Source organism: Leptonotus elevatus, chromosome 17 (genome assembly GCF_054856555.1).
Source record: "Leptonotus elevatus isolate MCC_2025b chromosome 17, RoL_Lele_1.0, whole genome shotgun sequence".
NCBI lineage: Eukaryota > Metazoa > Chordata > Actinopteri > Syngnathiformes > Syngnathidae > Leptonotus > Leptonotus elevatus.
Genome location: NC_141255.1, coordinates 8273926 through 8291520, shown reverse-complemented (window position 1 = coordinate 8291520; position 17595 = coordinate 8273926). Strand labels below are relative to the sequence as shown.

The following is a 17595-nucleotide window of genomic DNA, read 5'->3' as shown; positions in this document are numbered from 1 at the left end:
TTTGTGTGTGTGTGTGTGTGCTCTATAACTCTTGTTACACCGGTTCACAAATGTGTCCTGTGAACCTTAAATACCCAACGCCACTGCAGATATTAGAGAACTACAAAACAAAACAAAAAAAAAGCGTCCAAGGTGAATAGAAAAAGAATCCAAAACGTTGAGGCTCTCCTTCGAACTGTGCTGAAACAATTTCTCAGCTTTGGTACTTCAGCGAAAGCAACATTAAGGACATCCAGTGGAAGAGCGAAAAATAAAAATGATATGGATCAATATATTATTTATGGAAGACTGTGTTCATTTAAATTGGCAAAGTTACGATGTTTTTTTTTTCATAAAGTCAATGTTGGACAAGCGTGCATCTTATTATAACCGGAGTACTTGTGAACAGACAACATGACACAGGGCAAAGATATATTTACAGTTTTTTTTATTAAGAACTAAGAATTTAGTTTTCGAGCGGTTCCTCTTTCCAGTTTTTGAAAATATGCGTTCAACATTGGCTGGAAGACATACTGTACATACAGTACGCAAGCAAGGTCAAAAGGATCCCAAACTTTTGAACATCGCTTTCCAATGGTCACTGTTACTAACGCACGAACACACAAAAAAAACATCACATTGTTTATTAATTTGGTGGCCATTAATACAAATCAATTCTGAAGCAGCATTTTGAAGCCGTGTGATTCCAGGTATCGGGTTCATTTGATCTCGAGTATAAGGTGAAGAGAAATGGAGGAGATGACAGAACAGTCCCCGTTATTGCTCCATAATCCCTGACCACAATCCGGAATAGGGTGCTTCCTAAAGTGGACAATGGGTGGCCTGTCTGACAAGCAGTGCGTGTGCTACAGGAAATAAAACACATATTTCAATATGCGGACGAATCTAGGTTTATATTACAGCTTTTGACTGTGAAGAAAAATGTGTCCAAATCATGTTCGACTTGACATAAGCAAAGATGTCTGTATGTATTATTAATTCACATTTTCTTATGACTTTTGGGGATTTTTGTAGCCCCTTCAGACCCGCATTTTTTCTGCTGGGCAAAATTCCTTTCTTTTCTTTTTTTTTGCTGTTTTTGACTTTTTTCCCCCCACATAAGAACATGGATTTTTTTTTTGATTTGGGGGGGGGGGGGGGATCTCACTGTTTTTAGTTGTTATAGTGGACGACAGGATAATATGTCTGTAACGTGTTGTAAACTTACCAAGCTTATGTGCAACATTTTTAACATGAACATCAAGCAAATCAACATCCAAATGATGCGTTTTATTGGTTTAGACACACGAATATGTCATGTCCACGGGTCTGAAGGGGATATTTCGTAAATAACTTCAATGTAAATATTCTAATGTAAATATGATAGTAACATCCAAAAGGATACCTTAAAAAAAAAAAAAATCCAGGAAAATAAAAGGTTTATTATTATTATTGTGTACAGTAATTAAAACAGATCATCCTTAGCAGGGGTAATACTACACTTTCTGGAATATTGTAGCTTGACATACATCATTTCTACAATTAAACAATTTATACATACATTTATGTGCAAAAATATGTGTGTGTGTTTTTTGTTTTTTTTTACCTGATAATCACAAATTGTATAGTTCAAGTCACTCTATGACATAGATGTCGTTACATGGTAAGCACACCAAAGTATTCAGTGACTGGAAAAGAGCATGAACTGACTAGCTGTGAATTGTACTGGAGTGGATTAAAGGGTGGGAACGGGCCTTTCTCCAAGGCAGAAATCAAACTTCAGGTTGGAATTTCCCATCTTTTGTCTGTACACGGCATCAAACTTGTCATTCATTGACACAGTAAAGACGTCCTTCCACAGACCAACACGACCTGCACGGAGCATATATGATGAGAGGGAAGGTTAGTTGTAGTTGTTGATCACACTAAGAGCCAGTCATAAAAATGAAAGGGGGAAAATCCATCAAAAGACAAGAAGAAAATGCAATGAACTCCAGATCAGTCAGAGGGCAGGTATTGTTGATTTTACTCACCCCTGCAAATGGACAGTGCCTCTGAACTACAGCATTGTTCAATGAGCTGGTTGCAGCTTTCCACCATAGCCTCATGCTGAACCTTGTCACAAGATACTCCCAGGAACCAGGCTAACTGCTCCACCAATGCCCCAAGATCCTAAGAGACGTAAGAAAAATAACCGTGGGAAATGTAGGAAATACAGATGTCGCAAATGAACACCCGCCTCACTGTTCAAATTAGATGCGTTTCCATTATTACATGTATAGCATCGAAAAGGTCATCTCAAGGCACTTTTTCCATATGTAGAGGGTCCATGACCGTCCTCCTCACATGAGCTAATTATTAACGCATTTTGTTAGCACATGTAGCATGAGCGTGCAATGTTACCTTGTACATGTCCTCATATTTCAAGAAGAGAACATTTGAGTCCATACGATGTTCCCAGAATCCTAAAACATGCTCAAACCAGGAACCATAACCAACTACAGAGAGGAGGGGGGGAAAAACAAACAACAAATGATGTACGAGTTTGCGGACAGAACAAGAACCAGAGCAGTGACTGAACGAAACGAATGTCATCTGGTAACCGCCGTACTTACGCTTGTCATTCATAAAGCGCTGGCAGAACTCCTGAAAGGTTCCTCGGTAGCTCATGGTCCGAAGAGATCGATGAAACTCAAAGTAGGATACTACCAGGTCTTTGGGGTTACGAGCCATATATATTATCTGGTGGAAAACCACAGAAAAGGAATTTGGTTTTTTTGGGGGGGGGGGCTCAGAAAGCACGAATAGATAATTACTTACATTTTTCTATTTTACGTTTGTTCAATTTCTTGATTTCTTTTTAATATACCAGAACAATTCTAGACAAATGATGAAAAGTAGGGGTGTGCCAAAAAATCGATTCTCATAAGAATCCCGATTCTCATTTAGTACGGTTCAGAATCAATTTTAAATGTCCCAAAATCGATTTTATTTAAATAATTTTATACTGTCTTCCCTTTGTTTGTGTGTGCCTTAATTGGGAGCGCTGTTCATGTTGTACACAATTTGGCCACATAAGGGCAGTGTGGTTCCACGCGGTCTGATACACTGTTAAGTTGGAGCCACATTAGAGAGTAGAAGGAAAAAGTTACGATCAAGTTATTCCAATAAAAGTTGTTGTTTTTTGCAGCGTGGAGCCGTTCTTTTGAGTGATAAAAGTGCCGCGAGTAGCCGCACTAATTAGCATTAGCGAGTCAGACTGGAGTAGATCATTACGATTCCTTGAACATCTATAAATTGAAGCAAAAATCATTGTCAATCAAATCATTTTGAATCAAAAATCTTTCTTAATCGAAAATCGATTCGGAATCGAATCGCACACCCAAAAATCCGAATTGCATTGAATCGTGAGACAATCAAAGATTCCCACCCCTAATAGAAAGTTGTACAGGATTATTTCACGATTTCTTAAAAGTCAAATGTTTACAATTGCGTTAAGCGAGCCAAAGTGCGTAGAAAGATTGGGGGGGGGGGGGGGGTTATAGTAAAAACATCCAGGAGAGATAGTAGCCTTCGCCAAGGTCTAGACAACATAAGAGATGCTTTTAGGTCAAACTGACTTTACTTTCAGTCATCCTTAACTCCGTCTCTGTCTGGACCTCTCAATGGGCATCAATTAGCTGAAAATGTGGTCGTTTCTTCAAGGCGAGCCGTCAACTGCTCCACGTTGGTTTCCATCTCGCCAAGAAATGGCATCCACTCTGCGATTGAGCTCTCTCGGTCATAATTGGCAGCTTTGATAGGTCCAATAGTGCTGCCGTTGACAACTGAATATTGCAAGAAGTCTCAAAACAGCAAAATACCTGTTATCAAAATTCCGTTCATGTACGCGTCTTCGACATCCTCGACAACAAGGATGGGCAGGCATACAATCTTCCACTTGTTTCAGGAATCCAACCACAAACGTTCCATCCGGACATGCAGGTCCCCCCCTTATCCTGGTCTCCTCGTCGAGAATACTTGGTCCATTGTGTTGAGAGTCCAGCTGATTAATTCCATGATTTTGATTTTGGAGGAAAATGCAACAGGAGGCTCGAGTGATAGCGTTGAGATAAAAAGACTATACAAGATAAAGTCAGCGAGCAGGAAAGATAAGGGAAGAGAACGTGTCTGCCGCCGATGAGAGCAAAGAAGAATGAATAAATGGGCAATTTATTATTACTAAATAACTCATTCCACTGATGGAATGATGGCGCTCAGTACTTACATAGTGGGGGAGGGCTGACTCATGCAAGAAAGCCAGAATCCATACCTGGGCTTTTCTTTTTTTATTTGTTTGTTATTTTAGGCCCAAAAAATCCAGACAACTGAAATGATAAAAAAAAAAAATAATAAAATAAAAAAGACTTTAAAGCTACATCTCAACACTTCAGTACCACATTTCTCTTAATCTTTGCAGAAATAATCTACACTGTTAATTTGTAAAAAAAAAAAAAACAGACCAAAAGACGGGACTAAAGTTCTCATTCAAATATCAAAGTCCTATTGGTGAATTCAAGTATACCAAAGAAGGGCGAGGCAAACAATACGCTGATAAGCTAGCACAATCAAACAACTAACTGCACGCTTTCAAGAGTTGAGGTTCCAAGTCTGCCTGTTTGGGTTACAGCATAAGCTAAGAAACGCCGTCACTTTTGTTGTTCTACCTGTGATGTCAGTATATTTTAACATGAGCCGCTCGTTTTTATTTTTAGCCTAAGAAGAAACCAAAATAAAACTGACCTTAGCTTCTCCATTGTGCATTCCTGTGGGAAGGAATCGGTAGGGGAGATGACTTTTGATGAAACGCGGGGACGTGAGTTCCTGCGGGGGGGAATGGAAAACATTCGTGTGAAGAGTAACAATGTTGATCGTTCAATTCAATTAATGTGATCCCACTTGAAATTCCAATTGGGTTTGTGACGCTCATCACAGTAAAAATGCAAATCTCATTCAAGTGCTGACCATGTTGTAAACTTGGTTAGGACTAAATGGAACAACCATTCATCTGCCTTGCTGACCGGTTTTTCAATTAAGCCGGGGATAAGCAAAATCAATGCCATAACATCATTTGAAACACAATACCTTAATGATGTCCAAGCCTGGTTGAGGGTACTCCAAGACAGGTAACTGTTCATCAATGTTCATAAGGCCAATTTCATCGGGGTCGGCTCCTTGACTCACAAGATACACAACCTCTTGAAGTAGACTGGTGCCTAAAATGACAAAGCCATTCAAATTTGTTTTTTATATAAATAAATAAAAGACATACACAATTCAATAATTTATTGCACAATTTGCTTGCAAAAAAAAAAAGATTATTTACTTAAGATTTTTGTTTACGACATTAATACAACAGGGGGGAAAAAACAACATATGAATTAAGGGGCAGCCCAAGAGTGTAAATTTAGGGGGACATCTGACGTTTGCAATTATTGTATTACTGCAAGTGTGGCATGTACATTTGGTGAAGGAGATGTTGTTTACCTGATTTGGGGTATGTAATAATCCATATGTCGCTCCCTCTGAGGGAGAAGTTGGCGATTTCCTCCATCTTTCCTCTGCAGAAAGGCGGCAACCGAATCCCATCAAATTCAAAGTATTTGCTGTCATACTCAATCGGTGTACTTGGCGTATTTACTTCGCTCTCTGCCATCGTACGGCAAAATTAGCTCTTAATTCCCGTTTCGGATGAAAACGAGTGACGCATCGGATGCTGCGGCCGATGTAGGTTGCGGAGCTTCTTCACAGCTTCCAGGGCGAATCAAATTCAAGAAAAGTGACGTAGCGCGTCTCATCAGTCCTTTTGCAAGGCTCAAAGATGCGTGCACCTGCGCATATTCCGTTGCTATTACAAAAATACACCGGTGTTATACGTCACATATCTTTCCCATGCAGTCCGACATCATGAGCTATAGTCACACCCCTCTGACGTTGTAAATACTCGTTCATTCACCAAATGAACTTAGAAGCTTAAAAATAAGTCGTTTTAAATACAATCCGTTTTAAGTATGATTAACATAATCTGTAACACGTCTGTCATTAAACTACATTTCCCTTTGCGTGAACAACAAATGTACAAAAATAGCAATAACAACATTTTAACAAACAACACGGGGTATTAATAATCGCTTTTCACATCTGGGCAATTTTCGAATTAATCTAAAATGTATATTTGTGTAACGTGAGCAGAAGTCGAAGTACCTGGGGAAGGCCATGGAGAGATCTCAACATTATTTATAAAGCACTAATTAAAAACAATAACAAATGTAAATATGGAAATATAAATAAAATACCGAACATAATGCACTTTAGACAGACAGACCAGGGCCATCAAATTTATGGTCAGTGGGCCAGAACTAACCCATGAAGGTGGCCAACTCGGACCACAGGGATTACAATTTATTATAACTCATTCGCTGCTATTTTTGAGATTGCTATCCCCCCCAATAAAAGTAAATGTTGTTGCTTATTGTGTCCACTGGAGGGCGCATTTTGAAATTGGCTGTTGGTTTGACACACGTAACGCACTTGTGAAGGCTAAAACATGCCAAGTTTCAGGAGTAAATCAAGTCTACTTCATATAAAATGCTGTAGAAATATTTCAAGACTGAAGAGTGCTAAATGACGGCCCACATTTTAAATTCAAAAGAGGTGGGTTTGGATAGAACCTTTTCACAGTTACTTCTCATACTACATAGCAAAAATAGTTAAAATATCAGGGCTAAATTTTTAGAAGTTGATTTTAATTCATAAAGTGTCATTTTAACATTTTCAAAGTTAAAGGGTGTCCAGATCTGTCGTATGTGTTATTTCACAGTTGATGTCATTGTGTTAGATTAACTGTGCAGGCGGCTCTCTCTCCCTCTCGTCTTATTTTACTTTTTTGGTAAAGAATTCGACGAGTTATGATGAATTTATTGAGGCCAATAGTAACCACACAAGAGCTCGCCGGGTACTGTTCTACCTACCGGTTAAAGATGGCAGCTAGTTCCGAACGCACCCTAGATAAGCAGTCAATCCCTCAAGCCACCGTGCCTACGTGACAGCCATGTTTGCAGGGGCCTGGACATTGAATTTACGTCGTAGCCTGTACATTTTCACACAGTTTACTTTTTTTTTGTCAACGCCAAAACGTGTGCTAGCAATGCATCAATACGAGCCCGGAAGCTTCCCTAACACGCGCACACACACGTTGACGTCATTGCCCCTCCTTGCTCAGCTATTGGGTCGCGTCTTAAAAGAGGCGTGTCTTATCTACTTCATATCTACGGGTCAAAATAATTCTACTCACTTCCGGGTTCCAGTAAAGTGGAAAAATAGATCATTGCTGTAAAAATGTCAACAATTGCTGGCAAATCCTTAATAAGGGACGAAGAGGAAGAATTTAAGACCTTTGAAATGTTATACCACAACGCATTGCAAGGGTCAGCGATACCTGAAACCTACTGGAGGAGCCTGCACCATAAACTCACCAACGAGGTCAGTGATAAGTTGTTGTTGTCCCCGTAAAGTACTATACCACGTGGTAACTTCAGCGATCAATTAACGTCACTCCCGTGTTTGTAGTAGGGGTCTACCAACAGTTCATACGAAATAACACATCATTTGCTGTTCATCTTAGATCAAATACAAAGTGTGAATGAATAGAGACTACGGTTACGTTACTCGTGTTGGGCAACATGCTGCACGCCGAGCTGTGCAGGTTAAAGCATTTTTTTTTCTCGCGTGGTGAAAATCCACTCATTTCTTTGTTGCTAGCAATGCTATAGTACAGTAGCAACTAAAGCAACGTGACAAGTGGCCGCCGTCTTGGTGGAATTTTCTTAATAATAATAATAATAAATAAATACAATGATGGAATGAGAAATTAAAACGAAAGTCCTCCATATTAAATACATTCAATATAAAACAATTGATTAACAAAGCACATGGCAATCTACAGCCCGCACTACTCTTCACATGAATAATGTTCTATTTGTGCTATTTAAATCCAGTTTTAGGGCAAGTGACAGTTTGAAACATCCCAGTAATTCTCCAGAGTTGACTGGGAGCACACCAATATTTTTCGCTGAAACATTTCAGCTAATCGAAGAAGGGCTTCCCTGCGTAAACTGGAGGGCATTAAGTATGCCCACACCTGCTTGGCAAGTTGGCATACATACGAAATAGACATACAAATCCCTCCACCTCGATAAGGTGACGGCTCAGGGAGGGCATGTCTCATATTGTTTACACTAGTAAGTAAACTTTATTTATATAGCGGTTTTTACAGACAGAAGTCACAAAGCGCTTCACAAAGGACAGCCTCATACAAAGCTATATATACATACATATATATATATATATATATATATATATATATATATAAATATATATATATATATATATATATATCATACATTCTTTTCCTGACAGATTTACGATGCTGGTGAGGTGTTTGGAATCATCCGAATTCAAGAAAATGATGACAATGGTGGTAAGAACGGCAGGGATGAGGACAAGCCTGGAACAACGATGCGCTCCAAAGTGGTTGTTACCTGCAAGAGTGGACTGCAAGCTTCACAGCCTACAAGGTATAGCCAACATGTCTTGTTATTGTACATATATTGCATTCCAAATTATTATGCAGATAGTTTTGGATTATACTTAGTTTTTATTTTATTTTTCAAATGTAGTAATTTTTTTAAATTAGTTTTCAGAGCTGACTTGTTAGTTTTTATTAGTTTTTTTTTCTTTTTCAAAAATGCTTTGTTTTTGTGGGCTGTAAACAGTGGTAAGTATTGTGTAGTAAAAATGAGAAGTACTAATATTTTAAAAACAGACATCCACAAATCAAATACCACAGGTACTAACAGTCCACAGACTTTGAAGTACAATAAGTGCAGTACTGTCATCTCCAGAGCAGTTTCTTTTCTTTTGAAGTCATTAAAACCTTTGCAAACGATAAACCAAATACGAGTGTTTTTTTGTTTTGTTTTTAATACAGCATTGCACATAGCATAGAGTAAAAAACGCAACGTCGTATCCCTGTGTTCAAAATAAATTATTTTGTTAGGGGCATCATTTTTGTCCAAGCCCATTTCATTATTATTATTATTATCATTATAATTTAATTGACCCACAATTAAAAAGCAATGTCAGATTTTTATTGGTTAGATTTCACTATTATTTTTTTAAATTTATCGACTTTTGTCAGTTGCCGTTTATATATTTTATTTGAGAATTATTTTTTATGCAGAATTTATTCAAGGAACTTTACAGTCTTGAATGAGCTTTTAACTGAAACGCATTTAACCCATGTGCATCACCTTGTGACTGCAGTATTTTCCTGGTGGACCATGCTTGGACATACCGTGTTGATCATGCTCGTCGGCAGCTGGAGCAGATTCCTGGCCTGTTGCCCAGAATGGCCTCCCTCATGGGCTTGGACTTGAGTGGGAAGAAGAGCGATGCTGATGGAGTGGAGCTGGTGATGGAGCACATGTGGCTGTACAACCAGACCTATCAACTTTCACAAGGGGTACATAGAAAATGACATCGCCAATATGTGGACGACTACTGTAGATAAGGCCATGCACTTGTTTTCTATTCCTAATATGATGTGATGTTTAGTGTGCGGAGGAGAAGATTCCAGTGTGGTACATCATGGATGAGTTTGGCTCTCAAGTGCATCACTCTGACAAGCCAAGCAGTGGCATGGCGCCCTTCTTCTTTGCCGAGGCCCAAGCAGCCTTCACTGTACTCTGGCCGCTCAGAGACCTGGAAGAGGGAGGTGATGGCAAACACTCCCATACACATCACAGATTAGGGATGAAACATCGGCAATATTCCAGATGGTTACACTGCAATCTGTAAATTAATGGAAAGCATCTTTCTAGGCTTTCAGAAAATACATCTATTAAAAAAAAATATTTTTTTTTACCCAAGCGGTCTGTTTTGTGCTGGAGGGTTACATATGACAAAAACTGCCTTATTTTTCCCTTTATTTTTTACTGTAAACTCCCCCTTGAAATGTACCTTCCTACATTTATGAACGTGAACACATTTCCCCGTGTAAAATTAGGAGATAAATGTTTTACTCATTTTGAATTATTTCATTTCACAGATGAAATAACCCGTGACTTTGCATATGGTAAATCAGACCCTCTAGTTAGGCAGTGCTGTTTGTTACCATGGATACCTGCTGACCTACAAGGAGTTTGTCAAAATACCACAGAGCCGGCAGATTCATACTATGAGGTGGGGAGCGTTACTGTGTGAATGCATAAATTCTTATTTTTTCAAATTCAAATTCCATTTAATTATTCAATGAATGGGTTCTCACTGTTCTGTCTGTGCTATATCTAGATAGTTTTTCAGGAAAACAAAGAGACACTTCCTGTGGAAATTCATCCCTCACCGCTACCCAAGGACAGAATACTTAAGTATGTACAAACCCAATTCCCAAAAAGTTGGGACACTATACAAATTTATGTGGAAGTGCCAAATTTCAACATTTTGTTCAGAATAGAACATAGATGACAGGAAAAATGTTGATTGAAAATGTCATGGTGCCAACAAATCTCAAAAAAGTTGGGACAGGTAGCAATGAGAGGCTGGAAAAGTCAATTGCACTCATAAAAAAAAAACAGCTGGAAGACCAGTTACCACTAAGCTTGATTGGAGTATAAAAAGAGCTTCTCGGAGTGGCAGTGTCTCTCAGAAGCGAAGATGGGTAGAGAATCACCAATTCCTCCAATGTTGCGCAGAAAGATAGTGGAGAAATATCAGAACGGTGTTTGCCAGTGAAAAATTGCAAAAAGGTTGAAGTAATCATCTACAGTGCATAACACCATCCAAAGATTCAGAGAATCTGGAACAATCTGTGTGTGTAAGGCTCAAGGGCGAAAAATCATAAAAACAATTATTACACTATGCCCATGATCTTCGGGCCCTTAAACGGCACCGCACCGCAAACAGGAATGTTCTGTGATGGTATAGGGTTGCATGAGTGCGTGTGGCATGGGCAGCTTCCACATCTGGAAAGGCATCGTCAATGCAGAAAGGTATATTCCGATTGGAGAACAACATATGCTCCCATCCAGGCATCATCACTTTCAGAGAAGAGCTTGCATTTCTCAACACGATAATGCCAGACCACATTGCAGCACCAATTACAACATCATGGCTGCGTAGGGAAAGGATCCGGGTATTGAAATGGCCAGCCTGCAGTCCACTTCTTTTCACCTATAGAGCACATTTGGCGCATCATAACCACCATGGAATTTGAAATCAACATAGTTTTCCATTAAAATGCTACATTTTCTCAGCTTAAACTTTTGGCCCGTTTCTCTATGTTCTATTCTGAATAAAATATTCAAATGTGGCACTTCCACATAATTGCATTCGGTTTTTAATTCACAATTTGTATAGCGTCCAAACGTTTTTGGAATTGGGTTTGTTTATCAACATTATGACATGTCAGCATATCTCAAGGTTGCCTTGCATATGCTTACTTTTCTACTGTTTTCAACTTTGTTTCCAGGGTGTACTCTGAAATATTCCAAGTGATTAACAACTTGAAGCATGTACGTTTCCAGATGACAGAGAATGAGGAGGAGGCGGACATCATTTGGAGCTACGACCACATCAAAGACTACAGGTTGGGAAAAGAGTTACACACTTTCATCACGACACTGAGTGAATTTCAGTTCATCCGATTTCTTCGCACCCGTGTATAATTTTATCCAATGCTTCAGCCTGAAATTCCGCAATTGCTTTATGGAACTCCACGCTTTCTTCTGTAAAAAAAAAGAAGAAGAATGTAACGTCTTACTTTCTGACAGAAAACTCAGCGTGGAGCGACCTCATGTCCTGCTTAACCAGTTTCCCTGTGAAAACATCATCATTGTGAAGGATTGCCTTGCTGCCGTGGCCCGGAGAGAGAAGGGTGCTTCCGATGTCATACCCGAGACTTACAACCTCCAGACAGAGCTTCCACAGTTCATAAGGCGCTATCAAGACAGACAACAAAGGTTGGTATTTTTAATGTTTTTTTATTTATTTTTTAATATCAACAATTACTGTGTGTTTACTGGTGCCAACATCATCAGATCACATGTAGGTTAGTGGTTTACAAAGCCAGGTAAATACCAGATCTGATGTCTTAGTGAATTAATATTTAAAAAGAAAAAGAAAAAGATAGTTATTTTTTTGTTTTTTTTTGTTCCTGTTAGTTTTGTATTTATTTATTGTTACAACTAACATGAGATTTTTTTTGGATTTTAGTGGCCAAGATAACCACTGGATATGTAAGCCATGGAATTTGGCCCGTGGAATGGACATGCACATTACCAACAATTTGAACTACATAATTCGACAGCGAGAGAGTACACCAAAGGTATTGCTGGCCCAAACTAGTCGGTGTTACAATGCATTGTATACAGAAAGAAACAGTCATTTGTTCCCCCTCACAAATCGAAAAATTATTACACTATCATTCCATAGAATTTTAGGACCATAACTTATCATATGTAATACAAGACATTTTGAGCCCTCTATTTCAAGAGTATAATTTTTTTTCTCATTAAAACCCTGTCGTATATGATCTGACACATGCATTGCACGGATAATCCATTAGAGGGCAGTATCACCCAGCTTTTCCAGCGACCTTGCAAGATGGCCCCAATTGAGAAACGAGAGACACCTACACTTATTAATAGTGGGAGTAGTAGTTCTGATTTTTGGAAATACTAATATGTTTGATATGTCTGTTTATTATTATATTTTTGACAGCTTTAAATGTACAAAGCATTGTGACCGGATGTATCAAATATGATGCGTATCAAAATTCAAATGTGGAAGTTGATTTTCAAAAAAAATATTTTGTTTGTACAAAAGGACCAATAAATACTCTATTTACAAATAATTATTTATTATATATTTTATGGTTCAGGCTTTATAGGGCAAAAAAAATCAAAAAGCTATAACCATCCATAAATATCCTGACTGTTGAAACATTTCACTAAGGTATATGATGAACGGCAACTGGGCTATTGTATTGTGTCACACACTTTGCTTGTTTTATAAATTACAAACTAGGAATTCATTTAAGACTTGGAATACCATAACACTATTCACCCGCAGCAACTGTAAGAATTTATCTAGATTTATTTTTTTTAACTTCAGGTTGTGTGTAAATACATCGAGAACCCGGTGCTGTTCGAGAGGGAGGACGTTGGACTGGTCAAGTTTGACATCCGTTACATGTTGATGCTACGCTCTGTGAACCCTCTGCGTCTCTATGCCTACAATGTCTTCTGGTTGCGCTTTGCAAATAGGTACTGTATAATTCTACAGTGGATGTGAAAAAAAGAAAGAAGATGATGATATTTTGTGATGTGTAAAAAAATTAGAGGCCCAGATTCAAGAAGCACAATTGGGAAAATCAGACGCTAGTTTTGACATAGTCATGCGCCTAATTCGGTGTGAGGAGTAAAAGCGCACAAATTTGCGGTAACATCCTGCTTTGTTGAGCTCTACGTGAAAGGCACAAGCTTTCTGTATGTTGTACTGTATATGCTATAGCAAACATTTTTCTGAACCTCTTCAGACCTTTCTCCCTGGACCATTTTGATGACTACCAGAAACATTTCACTGTCATGAACTATACAGAGGGAGTGGAGCTAAAGCAGGTACTTTTCAATGCGTTTTAAACAAAGTGTTTCTTTATGTTTCTTCATGTTCTCATTGTCACATAGTTTGCTATGCTTTGCGATGATCTCTGTCTCCAGGTTCACTATAATGAGTTCATCCCCATGTTTGAAAAACAGTACCCCCAATATACATGGAAGGAAGTGGAAGTAAGTGACTCAAATCTACTGAACTCTCATGATGGGATATAGAAATCAATGTTGTTGTTTTTTTTCTCTGTTGCATTATTTTATTTTTTTTGTATTTGACTCGATTTCAGTCTGGGCTAGTGGGAGTCATTAAAAGTCAAACTAAATCAGTTTTTGTTTCACAATAAGGCCTGAAAGACACTACCCTTTACTAGTCTCTATAATAATAACGTTGTGCCGATTGTGAAAAACAACTACGCCATTTTAACTATTATTGTTAACTAGACTAAGTGCAATTTCTGCAGAAATTGCATGGGAATGCTGAAAGCTGAATGCTATTAGCTGAATGCTTATAAAGTAAATTAAAAGATAAATTATGTGAAAATTACAAAGTATTAATTGTAGTTGAAAGATAAATGAATAAAAAGAACACTTGAACCCAGGAGGCGAGAATTTTGGAAGCAAGTTGAAATTGATATGGAAAAGTGTTATCTAAAAGTACCCTCCATTCATTTAGATGGAAAAGTGGAACTAATGAGATCCAATGGAAAAATGCACCAAAATAAATAAATAAAATAACTCAATAGCGCCACCTAGGCATGCAGTACTATTATCCATTCATTTACATGGAAAAGTGGAACTATGACAGTCAGTTGGTATACATTTATATCCCTTAGCACAATTGCCATGGGTATATTATTTACAATGTACATTTGGAGGTGGGATTTGAACCCACGACCTCCTGGTTACTAGACAAGGCAATTTACCAAGTGCACCACTGAGCAGTATAAGACGGCTGGTAATCATGGTCAGTTGTATGTATGGAAGTGGGCGGGGAAAGTGGGACTTAGAAAAAGTTCAGTGTCAGTCCCATTGCAAACGAATGGGGAAAAGTTGATATTTAACGTTAACTTGTGCCAATACTGTAAGTAATATGGAATCAGACGATAAATACCCCGGAAGGCGTGAATTTTTAAAGCAAGTTGAAATTTGATCGGTGTAAATCGGATGTATTATGTGGGAGTTATTGCACGGCAAAAAAAGTGAGGGGAATGAAATGCTGTAATATAAGTAAGAATAATAATAAAAGCATACAGGATAAGTAAAATACAAATATCACTAGACGACATCGACGAATGGTCAACATGGAGAAGCTAATAGGAGCAATCACGAGAGTAGCGCAATGTGGTGGCAATAAGGACGATAAATAACGCAGCGTCTTCCTTCTGTTTCTCCCGTGTCTAAATCCCCGGCTAATGATAATGACAAGTCAGTGCGATACAGGAGACTCCGCCCACAAAGATCAAAGAACTACAAGTAGTTTGACAACTACTTTATTGAGAATCTTGGATAAAACAGGAAGTTAGATATCAGTCTATTTACTAGCTGCGACATCATCTGAAGACCTTTTAATCATTTTGAATATAGCAGTGGACAAGTACGTCATAATTCTTTTCCTCCTCTCAGGCACAATTGTTTGAAGCGTTCAAGAGCCTCTTCCAGGCTTCTTCATCGCGGCCTGCCCCATATGGTATCTGTTCGTACCCGTCCTCCCGAGCAATTTATGCTGTCGACCTCATGCTGAAGTGGAGAACGGAAGGCAATGGCAAGTATTTGATCGGTTCTTTGTAGATTGGTGGGAATGGAAACATCCATTAAAAGCAAGTGTATGCTTTTCATTGGTGCTCCTTATGGTGGATCATATTGAGTCACAAATTGTTCTTATTTCGTCATTAGCTTTGAAAAGTTGTACATTTTAAAGTGGAAGCAATACTTGCAGCTACTTGAGTAATTGCCAGAAGACTGACTTGTTTTTGTTGTTGTTTTTTTTACATTCTTTCTACTTTTTTTTTTACTGCTTGTTGTATTTATGATGCAATTTCAATCTAGTGAGAGGAATGTATGTGTAATGTAATGAAACAAATGCCTGTCTTGTTTTAAATTCACGGCAGGTGAGCGAATCATGATTCCTCAGATTCTTGAGTTCAACTTCAGTCCAGACTGCCACCGGGCCTGCCTCTACCACCCGGACTTCTACAACCACATGTTCCAGACACTCTTCTTGGACCAGCCTGATGGCTGCCCTGTTACACAGATTGCGTGATCACGTTACGTACTACATCGCACAGTCAAGATTTCTAACCTCTCATTCTCCGCCATCTGCTCATTTCCTTGGTGGTTTATTTCTTTGTGCTTTTGGAAAATAAACATACAAATGACAAGGTTGTCAAAAGTACAGATATTCCATTCGTGCTTCCAAAGAAAAAAAGACAGATCATTTTAAAGGCAGACCTATAAATCCCAATACAGTACTTTTCCTTAAAATTGCACGACATCATTTTGCAACTCTCACAGCACATCCCTGTCTCATTCTGAAACAAACGCGCACAACACAGTGTAAGGCTTCTTAGTCAGTGGTATTGTCAAGCGCTAATGTAGAAATGTCAGGATTTTGTCTGCTCCGCTGTATCGCTGAGGCAAATACTCTCTACTCCACCATTCTTACAGTGCTCGGCATAAGTGAGTACACCCCCCCTTTGAAAAATAACACTTTGAACACAAAAACAATTTCCAAAATGATGACAAGACTAAACTTATATAACATCTGTTTGACTTATAACATGAAAATAAGGTTAATAATATGAATTAGAAAACAAAATTGTCAGTTTTACTCAAATAAGGGTGTTGCAAAAAAAAAAAAAAAAGTACACTCCACAGAACGTCGCTGGAGCAAAGCTCAAAAAGCCCAAATTTTAGACTACAAGTGTTTACAGGTGAGTCTCATTATTTATTACACAGGTGTCAAGCAGACAGTTGACTATAAATGGGTGTTACTTAAAGAAAACACTTTCCCACTTGTTTTTGTATTCTTTGAGATATTGTTTAAAACGTTACTTTTCAAAGGTTAAAAAATATTCCTTTGCGGGGTGACTTCGTAAGACAAAGCTTTAAAAATACTACGGGCCCTCCCAAGTTCAATGAGATGAAGAAATACTTACAGCTGAACAGTTACTCACTACTTTTGGGTCCCCAACAGGCGTCGATCTTTTTTGCTGCTGCAGTCTGTAAGTCACCATAGACGCAGTGAAAATATTTGTGATTTTTGGTAACTTGACAATAAACTTTTTCATTTTTAACGTTTTCCTTTCTCGTCTCGCTCACTGCTGTCACTTCGCGCCATTCCGCTCTGTTCTTTTGGCGCTTGCACATGCGCAGTAAGATGGACTGCTCCATTAGTGGAAACTGAGGGGGGCAAAATACATACGATACAAGAAGCCTTCTGCTGGCATTTCAGCGAAATGATTTGGATCAAAAACATAATTATTGTGCGTAAATAAGTAAAAACTGTATTGGCCATTAGTGTATGAGGAATTTTATGGGGCCCTCTATTAACGTGAGGCCCGAGGCAACTGCCTAGTTTGCCTAATGGTAAGACCGCCTACTTGTATACATCATTTATATTCAACAATTCTACATGTTCTGTAAACGGTTTTGTTCAAAGTAACTAAATAGTTAGTTTATAAAGTTGTTTATTTGTTTTGAAAAATGATTTGCTTAAAAAAAAAAAAAAACTCGAAGTCAAGTGTTTCCAGTAGAGGTCACGTGTTTCCACTCGCCTAGCGTCTGCAGCTAGACACTTATGACCACAGTTGGCACTCGCCTGCTCTTAAATTGCATTCGTAAGTTTCACCACTAGATGACACCCTTGTACTATTTATTTTTTCATCTATTGACCTTTAACCTTTCTTTAATG

The 17595-nt window shown here is 38.4% G+C and overlaps 2 protein-coding genes across 3 annotated transcripts; one reads left to right on the top strand and one right to left on the bottom strand.

The window, feature by feature from the left end:
* Positions 1-609: 609 nt before the first annotated feature.
* On the bottom strand, positions 610-7268 carry sult4a1 (sulfotransferase family 4A, member 1). 2 transcript variants are annotated; one of them, XM_086059343.1, is made up of 8 exons: positions 6990-7268; positions 5506-5579; positions 5104-5234; positions 4762-4842; positions 2595-2721; positions 2383-2477; positions 2013-2151; positions 610-1851 (listed from the first exon to the last, which is right to left on the bottom strand). In XM_086059343.1, the coding sequence occupies exons 2-8, from the start codon at positions 5570-5572 to the stop codon at positions 1715-1717; spliced, it is 777 nt and encodes a 258-aa protein (XP_085915469.1). In that variant the 5' UTR covers positions 5573-5579; positions 6990-7268; the 3' UTR covers positions 610-1714. The 2 variants fall into 2 exon arrangements, with proteins under 2 accessions (XP_085915469.1, XP_085915468.1); XM_086059342.1 differs by lacking the exon at positions 6990-7268 and having other exon boundaries at positions 5506-6322.
* An 11-nt stretch (positions 7269-7279) lies between these two features.
* On the top strand, positions 7280-16063 carry ttll12 (tubulin tyrosine ligase-like family, member 12). The gene is made up of 14 exons (XM_086059341.1): positions 7280-7500; positions 8437-8594; positions 9343-9541; positions 9634-9793; positions 10127-10260; positions 10369-10445; positions 11546-11662; positions 11847-12035; positions 12289-12400; positions 13189-13340; positions 13613-13694; positions 13794-13862; positions 15309-15447; positions 15794-16063. Exons 1-14 carry the CDS (start codon positions 7357-7359, stop codon positions 15943-15945), a joined length of 1884 nt encoding a protein of 627 aa, XP_085915467.1. The 5' UTR covers positions 7280-7356; the 3' UTR covers positions 15946-16063.
* The last annotated feature ends 1532 nt before the right edge of the window (positions 16064-17595 follow it).

Excerpts from the sequence above, each read along its gene's own strand:
- sult4a1 (XM_086059342.1), bottom strand. The coding sequence starts at position 5,674 with ATGGCAGAGAGCGAAGTAAATACGCCAAGTACACCGATTGAGTATGAC. Across the intron at positions 5,235-5,505 it reads TATTACATACCCCAAATCAG|GCACCAGTCTACTTCAAGAG; the intron begins GTAAACAACATC and ends TTGTCATTTTAG. Across the intron at positions 2,722-4,761 it reads TGCACAATGGAGAAGCTAAG|ATAATATATATGGCTCGTAA; the intron begins GTCAGTTTTATT and ends GTTTTCCACCAG.
- ttll12 (XM_086059341.1), top strand. The coding sequence starts at position 7,357 with ATGTCAACAATTGCTGGCAAATCCTTAATAAGGGACGAAGAGGAAGAA. Across the intron at positions 9,794-10,126 it reads CAGAGACCTGGAAGAGGGAG|ATGAAATAACCCGTGACTTT; the intron begins GTGATGGCAAAC and ends TTCATTTCACAG. Across the intron at positions 13,863-15,308 it reads ATACATGGAAGGAAGTGGAA|GCACAATTGTTTGAAGCGTT; the intron begins GTAAGTGACTCA and ends TCCTCCTCTCAG.